The following is a 10,781-nucleotide window of genomic DNA, read 5'->3' on the forward strand; positions in this document are numbered from 1 at the left end:
TATATATATATATATATATATATATGTGTGTGTGTGTGTGTGTGTGTGTGTGTGTGTATATATATATATATATATATATATATATATATATATATATATATATATATATATATATATATATATATATATATATATATATCACATTTATAAAAATATTCATGACGCAATGCTTTGTTTACATTCGTAACTTGTCACATGATATAAAATGTTTGATTAGATTGGAATACAATACTAAACATAGATATCATATGATGCTAAACCAGTCTAGTCAAACGTCATGTGACAAGCTTACGAACATAAAAAACGCTTATATATATATATATATATATATATATATATATATATATATATATATATATATATATATATATATATATATATATATATATATATATATATATATATATATATATATATATATATATATATTAAAGTTGAATGGTCAATATTAAATTTTCTACATAGAATAAATAAAGAAAATTATGCTACAATGCGAAGGGTTACTTATTATATATGACATGATTGTTTTAAAGGCATTATATACATAGCAAATGGGTAAAACGTGTTGTTAATAGTAATTGCAAACCCTTAAAATGTAATTTTACAGTTATTTGCTGAAAATTTGACTGTATTTGCTTACCACCGTGATATGAAGATTTCGGATAAAGTTGTACTGTTACTGTCTGTATCTACTGTAAGAGAACCGATAACAGATTGATTGTTGTAAGTTGTAACTTGTACTTTGTTGTTACTCGTTACCCAAGTAACGTCACTATGAAAATGGGCCCCTCCGATTTTAGTAATGGTCCAATTGAGAAGGATGATAGTGAAATGGAAGCTGATGAAGATAACATCGAAGAGGAAGAAGAATACGATGAAGAGGGTATGTTATTTCAGTACATATATATGATAGCCTAGATAGGCCACTTTGCCATCTTGAAGGTTTGGTAGGCGATGATACCATATACTTGATACATATCCCTCCGATCTTTGAGGGCCGTAATTTTATTTAGGATTTGACTACTGTTAAGTCATTTGATATATTTTTACCTTAGCTTAACATTTATACTATCTTGTGGCATATCAGGAGGTTAAGCTTCAAATGTATGTTCAGATAAGACTAGACAAGCCTACTCCACTTCAGAATGCCACAATAAAATTATTACCAAGAGCACTGGATATTGGTATTTGTAAATTTTGGTCACAGTACATATTTTTCTGTGAACCAGTTTTACATTTCCAGGCATTCAATTACTGCTCTTTGAACCTGCCAAGTTCAATGCAATTATTTTGTATTTGGATTTAATCACAGTATTCTGGGTAAATAATCCTTTGAAATCTACAGTGGAGCCTCTGTATATCAGGGACCAGTTCCTCCCTTGTGGATTAAAAATAGACATCAACTAAGCTCAACTTTCCCCCAAAATCTAACCTACAAGCCGTGCCCTTAACTACTTACTAACGGCCCCCTGCGACCCCCTTACACTGCCGTATTGTAAGTTAGACATAATAATACATACAGGTGGCCGCTATCATACATACACCCCAAATTAGAATACGATGAAGAGGGATGATTTTTCAGTTTAGATATTCGGGGCCTTTGTACATCAGCGGCCAATTCCTCCCAACTGCATGGAAAACGGATTTTTATTTTCAATTTCTAGTTGTTTCTAAGATGTGGCTGCTGTACTTCAAAACTGTGTCTGTTATACTGCAAGATCTCAAACACAAGAAGGGTGCCTAGGCTAAACTTACCCACCTAACCTAACCTACAAGACTTGTCCTTACCTACTTACCTGACGGGGTGGGGGGACTAATGCCCCGTTACCCCCCTTACACTGTCATATTCTTAGCCAGCCGTCATACAGTATATAAGTGGCTGCTATCATACATACATCCCTCTACAGTATGATATATGGTATTATACACAGTATACAAAACTCATTTAGGAGCCTTTGTAGGGTGACGGCCAGGTCCGTTTTCAACCATAGAAAATGGGAATATTATAAAGTGGGGTGGACTATGGCCGTCGTTCTAAAATCGAGTTTGTAGAAAACGGGAATATTCTGAACTGTGGCCGTCGTTCTAAAAACGATTTTGGCGGGAGAAGCTAACTTAAAAAACCTACTTAACCTATGCTAAAAGCCGTATCCTTAGTCAGGGGGGCTTCGCCCCTCCGGACCCCCCCCTTACACAACAGTTTCCTTACCTACGAGTACGACGGGAGAAGCTAACTTAAAAAACCCACCTAACCTATGCTAAAAGCCGTGTCCTTACCCAGGGGGGGGCTGCGCCCCCCCCCCCCGACCCCCCCCCCCCAAATTAGGACGGGTGGCCGTAGCGCTACAAACTACCCTCATTTATATGTTTTCAATTGTGTAAGCCTGAAACCATAATTTAGAATTGGGAATGAGATAGTTGAGAGCTTTGTGGGTAAAATTATAGAATAGGACAAAAATCGTTATGGGAAAAATAAGATTGATAGATGGTGTATTCTGTGGCGTTCTGAACATTCTTGATGACGATAACTAGCTGAAATGCATAGTTTTTGAGTTTAGGTGCGTCAACTAAAATGACTTGAAAATTATGGTTTTCTACTAGTTATCATGAAAAAATAAGTGTGCAATGCACTAAATTACAGTATAAATCAGTCATATTTCATGTTATTAAAATTAATCTGTGTAAACTGGGTAGTTTCTGCAAGTTATCGTCTTAGCCTTGTCCATAGTATTGTACAAATCCCAACCACTTTACTCAATGAATTACATTTATGGATGTTGTTCCTCCGAATTTTCAGGGGTTAGGTAACAGAGAATCGAGAATCCACATGTACTTTGTCTCTAGGGTGACTCTACTCCTAACTCACCAAATCACTGACCATGTGTACTTGAGGTTGACCAACACACTACGTAACTCACAGTACTGCACAATTGCTTTTATGTGGTTTGTATCCCTGTGTTGTACAGTGGTTCATATTACTTTTCAATGATAATTCTGTACCGTATATGTTTTGTACCATTGTAAAAGCACACTTCAGTAAGTACTGTATTGTACGCACAGTACACAGTAAGATGACTCGTAACCTGGAGTCATCGTCATGCAGTCAGCCCTCCTTATTCTTAGGAGCTAGGTAACAGAGACGGGCGCGAAAAGCGAGAATCCGGGAATGCATGCTGCCCTAGGTTGGGTCAACTCATAACTTATAAACTTTTGGCTAGTAAAGTGGTAATATGTTCCCCTAGCATTCGCATGTCAGCAGATCAATCCCCACCTGGTATCGTGAGTTTCAACTGTTTACTGTGGAGGCCACTGCTGTGGTTGGGCACCACAGGGGGGTTTGGACTTGAATGGCTGACATTCTGGTGAGCATGTATGCTGATGGAACTGAAACTAGACACCTTTAACCTTTAGCTCATAACCATTACTGTTCCTGTCTGTGGTTGACTAACACACTAGGTAACCCACTGTGCTATACTAAATTCTTTTCAAATGCTTTATATCATGGGATTTTAATTCTTACTGCTTTTTAGAAGTAATTGTACACTATTAACACGACTTCAGTATGAAGTAAGAGGACTCATCAACCGAAAATCATCACCATGATTCGCAAAACTAGTCTCTGCCACACCACACTTTGTTTAAGTTACAATAAAATACTTGTTTGTATCTAACAACACTCAATGATACTGTAAAGTAAGAAAAAAGTCACTAATAATTGATGGTTGAAATGTACCTAAAATTGAAAACAAAAGTAAAAATGCTATACATAACAAAACAATTATCCTTTTAAAAGTCAGGATTTTTTTTAGAATAGATAATGGAAAATCGAATCCTGTGTTTTAAGGTTTCGTTTGCAGTAGAATACCGTAAATACACTATTAACAGTTTTCTTAATGAGTATAGCTTATTGTACCATAAGTGAAAAAATGTAAGATGATAAAATGACTAAAACATCACTAACTAATTACAAAGTTTTATCATAAATAATGCTTTCAATCCCTGCCAAAATAGCTCTGAGCAGTCTGTGTGCATCTCTCTCTCTCTCTCTCTCTCTCTCTCTCTCTCTCTCTCTCTCTCTCTCTCTCTCTCTCTCTCTCTCTCTCTCTCTCTCTCTCTCATAGTAAAAATCCTTGTTACATGTATATGAATTAACACCACCTCTTTACATTAAATATTAATTGTATCCCGTCATCAAATTTTTGATCTTCATTATTTTCACATTATTTCCTTTTAATAATACAGTAATTCATTCCTTCCTGCATAAAAAATCAATGTACTGTACTCATTTCAGTTTAAATAATAAATACGTGTAGGGGGTCGGTGATGCCAGACCAGCTGGTCATAACAATCTGTGCCAGAACTAACCCATTAGATTACTCAGTTTTGTATAGCTAGGAAAAATACAATTGTTCCTACCCAAATAAGAGAATGATAATAGCGAAAATAGAAATATGGTAATTAAAAACCCATAACGAGGTGTCAATGACCGGCGAAGCAACCGTCCCCCGCTGGTTCACTAACAACTCACTTGTGATATCAATCATTAGTGGAGAGAAACCTTTTCTCCGACTGGATATATTTAAAGACTTTATTAGCATTTTTTTTCTCTTACAGCATGTTTGTGATTTTGGTAATACTAATACCTGCCGAAATGCCCTGGAGTGCCACCGAAGACTTGCAGCACTTTTATGAGTGCAGTGAATGTGGATCTTCACTGGACTTAACCTGCTTACAGAGGGCAAGCATGCCTAAAGTGGCCATCCTCCCTGTAGGAGACATACGGCAGGAGGAAAGAAGTCAAAAAGAGATTCTTTGCCTGTGGGGTCTGCCTCGAAGTTGAAGAAGTCCCGTCTTGCTTATTTGAACCCTTGTACTCTGCCTTTGGACTCCTCTCGATTTGTTTCCTCCGGGGGTTCAATCGAGCATGAATGGTGGCCAATTAACTTTAGAGCAAGACCAGGGTCAAGGGGGTCCTTCGATTCCCACTAGAGAAATGGTGGGGCTCCTCCTTGTTTTCAAGTATTGAATGCATAGCAGTTGCTGTGGCCTTCTTTGTGGACACTATAGAAGGTTCCCCATCAGAGGAGAAACTGCAACTGGCCTTAGCTGCGAGACACCAATGGTAGGTTTCTACCTCATCAGATATTGACTCCGAGGTGTCTTTCAAGACGTCTTGCGCCTCCTCAGCCCCTTTGGAACATACAGTAGGAGACTTATCTTAGCGCCCATCCCACGGAAAAGGCCTTTTTCCTTTTTAGGGGTCAGATAAGCGATTGACCAACCATTGCCCTTCAAGGCATTCTCCTCCTTCAGAGTTCTCGAGTTCTTACACAAAGTTAGGCTTTAACCTTTGCAAGGTCCTTACTCTTTGGAGGGGGACCGTAGTTAGTCACGCATAGGCAGTCCTACTCCTCTCCTTCCACAGGTTTCTAAAAAGAGAAGACTCCTTTTCCAGACAGAATTCCAGACACACATCACCAGCACGAGCTTGCAGGCGCAACTCTTTCAAGCGATCCCTGTCAGAGCGTCTCTCTCCTAAGGGTATCTCACCCCAACGTGCTTTTCGCTCTAGGCGAGCCTCTTCCAAAATCTCACACGTCTCTGGAATACACCCATCATGCTTTACATTCAAGGTTTTCTAGTTTCAGGGGAGACTAACTCCAGTACCTCTTATAGTGCTTCTCCAGGACGCGCCTGAGCCTCTAGATTGTCATTTTCCAGACGCGGTTTCGTAGGAGTTTCTCCTACACTCGCCGTTTCTCTGTGTGCTTAGAAACAGCACGCTTCAATTTCTGGACGTGTTTCTGCCAGAAAACCCTTTCCTACTAGTTCAGCTTCTTGAACCCACCTCACCTCAGCACTCTTCATCCAAGCACTCCTTTTCCAGAAGTCGGCTATCCAAATGGGACTCGCCCGTTTTCAGATATGTTTCTGAATGCACTTCCCCCCAGTACAGTAGTGCTCTTCCAGGGAAATCCATAGAACATCTAAACACACTAGGCGCGTACTATACAGTACTTTCAGATTGCGCTGAATGTGTCAGCCCAGAACAAGTTGGATGTGTCACCCTAGAACACTCTAGACGTGTGTAAAGCATGTCATACATAAAAGCATTTAGAGACCTTCCCCTGAAAGGTATAGGCAGTCTTCTACTAGATGCTCAAGGTGTGTCACCCCAGGTCATCCTAGGTGGACTGTTCCTGGATGCGCTAGACAAGTTTCTCTGGACCCTTGTTAGCACCCTTTGAGTGGTAAATCAGGTTAGTTTGATCTGTAACCTTATTCCTTTTCAGATGCGGATAGACATCCCAGGTCCCATTTTGAACGCGCTGGTTTTTCTTCCTCCAGACACTAGTCTGGAAGACGGTCAGTAGAGCGGTCCCCTTCCAAGACTAGGTCCAGACAAGTGGACTCTCAGATAAGACGCGAATCTTCAAGGCAAAACATCCTTTGCCCATCGCTTCTCCAACATCGGAACTCAAAGCAGATTTGAAATTTGACTGCAGGGATGCAAACGGACAACTAGCGCAGGTCAACATGCATTACAGAAAAAGAATTAGGAACAGGGTGCAAGTTAAGCCATCCAGATGGGTCATTTGTAGAAGATTGCACAGAGGGTGTCTCTCTCCCAGGGAAATTATAGTGATTGACAATTATAGACTATAGCCTATAGAATTTGATTCTAACCACTCACCAACCCTCAAGAGATCCAGAAAGAATGTTGGAAGAGAACGCCTAGAGCAAGTCAAGGACATCCCTAAGGACTGTGAGGGTCCCACAAGTCATCTCTCTCCTATGGCAGGTGTTTCTAGGCAAAAGGAAAGTAAGGACTGGGAAACAATTCCTAAGTCCTTGGCCCCCACAATTCCTAGGCTGCTCAGATGGATCCCTGTCTCCCAGCCTAGAAAATCCTCTAGGGACACTTCTTCAGCTCCTTTGTGCTCTTTTTCTTCCATCAGAGTAGTGGGGAAGGTATTATTGTAAAGGACAATCCCTGTCGTGATCGATCCGGAACGAGTGCCTAGGGGGAAGACCCCGATTACTACTCGGGAGAACCCAGTTCAGATTTTCCTTGTTATTATTAGTAGCCTTTGGGTTATGGGTCGAGCAAAAGCTTTATCTCCCACTGACTTCCTCCCTCATAAGGGAGACTCCCACGAGTTCCTTAATTCTGCTCGTAGCCAAACAACAACGGAGTAAATCCATTTAAATGACAGGTTTGTTATATCTTGGAAAAATCATTATTTTTAAAGATTTATAGTATTTAATGGAAATATTATTGTAGTTTTCAAGTATTTTAGTTTGATCTTGATCCCAGAATGAAATAACTTTTAAACAGATATACTACTGTATGTGGAATTCCTGGATGTTTTTGAAGATTGTCACCAATATGGGTGGTAGTAAAGTCCAGTGGATTCAGATGCAAGCATGTGTGTAGCAGCTTTGGCATAGACTTTTCGTCTTTGGTCAACACTGCATAAAAACGATGTTGGCCAAAGAAGAGAATCTGATGTTGAAAGGGAGCTAAACCAGTTACTAATCTCCTTTGGTAAAGTTGGACACAGAAATTCCTGGTATACGTTGATATGAATTAGTACACCCCATCCCACCCTTACTTCAAGGTAAGTATCCAAAAATAAAAGAGTAGGGAGAACTGGCAACGGTGTTGGGATGGGCTAAACACAGGAACTGGCCGCCCAGTAAGTGTGTGGCTTGTGCACTTCCCCAGAGTGGGATGTACTAGGAATTCCTCTCTGTCCAACTGTGAATACTCATTTTTGAGTCTCTAAAACTCTAAAGCGGGATGTACACGGTTGTCGAACCTACTTGTCAAACTGTGTCCGATGAAGTGTTCAATCATGTAAACCTGCCTTAAGGGAACTGCTAATTGTAGGATAGACAGATGTAAATTGATGAATTTGTATAGCAAAAAATTTTCTATGAAAAAATTCCATTTCAGAATTTTCACGGCTTAATGCCGAACTTGATGCCTTGAGTTCTGCTCTGGATAACATCGAGAAGAGAAACGACTCTATCAGTGATCGATTGAGGAAAATACTTGAAGAGAACCGCTCGATTAAGGAGGAAGCTGACAAGGATGCTGAAAAGAATTCCGAAGTAACTTCATAATTTTATAATAATTGCAGCATTTGTTAGTTAAAGTACTTTTGTAAATATTGTATATCTATGTAATTGAAAATTATAGGGAACATCACAAATTTGACTGGGTCAAATTTTTCATGTTTATTCTACTGTACATAGTGAAATCAAAAGTAAAGATATAAAATAAAATAGAAAGATTTGTTATATATAATTTCCATATATAATTTTAATGTTATCATTGTAGACATTTTATGAAAAATATAGTAATTCATCTTCATTTTGATTTTTGTAATAGTGAATCTTAAAAAGATGGAATTGCCTGTAATATACAGTACAGAAGTATTTTGAAGCCATGATCATCTTTAAGCTGTTGAAATATGATTTTTCAATATTAAACTTACCCGATAATCATGTAGCTGTCAACTCCGTTGCCCGACAGAATTCTACGGGAGGGATACGCCAGCTATCACTATACTAGAAGGGGGTGTACTCACCAGCGCCACCTGTGGCCAGGTACTGCAGTACTTCTTGTTGACACCACCTCAATTTTTCCTCTGTCGTGCTTCCGGCAAGACGTTCTGGGATACGCTTATAATTTTGGAGTATTGTTCACGGCTTTTGGTGAAGTATTTCTCTAAGATTTCGGCTTTCGCTATACTGGAAACTTCTCTATTAGCTTAGATAGCTTTTATTTGGTTTTGATTAATGGTTAACGATCTTTTTGCTTGATTTGGAATCCCCCTTGACTAGCTCTTTGATTCAAGATGTCTGACCTTTCACAAGCCCCACCCCATAGACGATGTAGGTCTTGTAATAGGCGTATTCCGAAGGCCTCGGTTGATCCTCACACCGCTTGTTCTGACTGTAGGGAAAGACCCTGTCAGTTGGAAGATCGATGTGAGGAATGCGCCGGACTTTCGGAACTTGAATTTGTTCGATTCCTTAAATATTCAACCAAGTTAGAGAGAGAGAGAGTTAGGAGGAGTTCTTCTCGCTCTTCGCTTTTTTCCTCACCTCATGATCCTCAACCTTTTCCTCCCCCTGTAGTGGCTACCCCCGAACCTACTATTTGTGCTCAACCTGATATGTCCGATGTTTTGCGTGCCATTCAGGCTTTAGGTGACAAAGTGGAATCGGTGGTTAGTGACCATAAGTCTCTTATGGCAGAAGTCAAAGAACTTAAGGTCAAAAGTGCAGTGGGAGGTGATAGTGCCAGTGCTGTGCCAAGTGCTAGTGTCAGTGCGGTGCCAAGTGCTAGTGTCAGTGTCAGTGTTGTGCGTGAGGGTACTTCTGTGCGTGCCAGTCGTCCTCCCAGTCCGGGACCTCTTGCAAGCTCCCAAGCCAGGGGAGAAGCAATGTCGAAGGGCAAAAGGGTTCGGCAGGCCTTGATCGGCGCACAGAAGTATCCTCGGTGGTTGCGGGCGTGTCTTACAGAGACCGTCACTCCCACCCGCAGACGATTGAGCCCGTCTTTTACTCGTCTGCAGAAGAAATGTCGGGGAGAAAACGCTGGACTCAGGTCTCAAGACCTCTCAAACGCAAAGTCCAGACCTCAAGAGTTCTACAACCTGGTTGCAGTCATTGGATTAGCTCTGACTCTCCGCAGTCATCAGGTGACTGCACACCTCCTAAGAGAGGTAAGGTGATGCCGCAACAGACCTCATCTTCTGTTAAGGCTTTGCCTCAGCAGACCTTAGCGTCTGTTGACCCCAAGATGACTTTGCTGCAGTCCATGCAGTCACAGCTTGCGATCTTAATGCGTGAGTTTCAGGCTGAGAAGGTTACACCTCCTCCTGCGAGCGCTCCGCCTCACCGCAGTCCAGTCTGCCAGGCGTACGAAGTTGAGGTTCCTCAGGCTACCTTACCGCGTTCTGAGTTGCCAGTTACCAGCGGTGTGCAGCAACCTCCGCCTTCCTTAAGGCAACCTCAGCAATGGGAGCAGGAGTCTTATGCCTTACTTCCTCCGCTTCCTCTTGCGGTTAAACCAGCGAGGCAACAACCTCTTGAGGTACGACAACCTCTTCCATCCATGAGCCAGCCACCTCAGCACTCGCTGCAGCGACCTCAACCCTCCTCAAGGCGAGAGCCTCAACTCCTTAGGCTAGCACCTCAGGAACCTCAACTCGCGAGACAGGAACTGCGTTCTGCGCAGCCGCTACCTCAACTCTCGCAGCTCACACCTCAGGAACCTCAACTCGTTCCTCAGGAACCTGCTACTGCGCATCCGCAACCCTTACAGCAAGCGCAACTCTTGAGACAAGAAACTCATGCTAGGAGTCAGCCACCTCAACCCATGCGCCTACCTTCCTCTACTCTTCTTGACCAGTCTTTGCAGCCTGAACCTCAGGTTTTAACTCAGCAACAGAGACTTGAGGATGAAACCACAAGTGTTTATGCACCCGCTTGTTCAGATTCTGCTGTTCAGCATACCGCTGTTACATTACCTCTCACTTCGCTACACTCTGGTGATGAGGTTTCTGAGGAGGAAGCTGCGCACCTGGATCCCTCATCAGACGTGGAAGAACCCAAGTCTTCTCCTCTACCCATTGACTTTCGTAAGGTCCTGGCTCTTTTCAGAGAGGTATACCCGGACCATTTTGTTTCTGCTACCCCCCGCTCTCCTCCATCTGAGTTTTCGCTGGGCATGCAACCTGTTAAGTCAACTTATACTAAGCTCG

The 10,781-nt window shown here is 41.5% G+C and overlaps 1 protein-coding gene across 1 annotated transcript; it reads left to right on the forward strand.

The window, feature by feature from the left end:
- The first annotated feature begins 629 nt into the window (after positions 1-629).
- On the forward strand, positions 630-8,483 carry LOC137655694 (bublin coiled-coil protein-like). Its single transcript, XM_068389666.1, has 2 exons — positions 630-883; positions 7,961-8,483. Exons 1-2 carry the CDS (start codon positions 775-777, stop codon positions 8,128-8,130), a joined length of 279 nt encoding a protein of 92 aa, XP_068245767.1. The 5' UTR covers positions 630-774; the 3' UTR covers positions 8,131-8,483.
- The last annotated feature ends 2,298 nt before the right edge of the window (positions 8,484-10,781 follow it).

The sequence above is a fragment of the Palaemon carinicauda genome, chromosome 16 (assembly GCF_036898095.1).
Source record: "Palaemon carinicauda isolate YSFRI2023 chromosome 16, ASM3689809v2, whole genome shotgun sequence".
In the NCBI taxonomy this organism is placed as follows: Eukaryota; Metazoa; Arthropoda; class Malacostraca; order Decapoda; family Palaemonidae; genus Palaemon; species Palaemon carinicauda.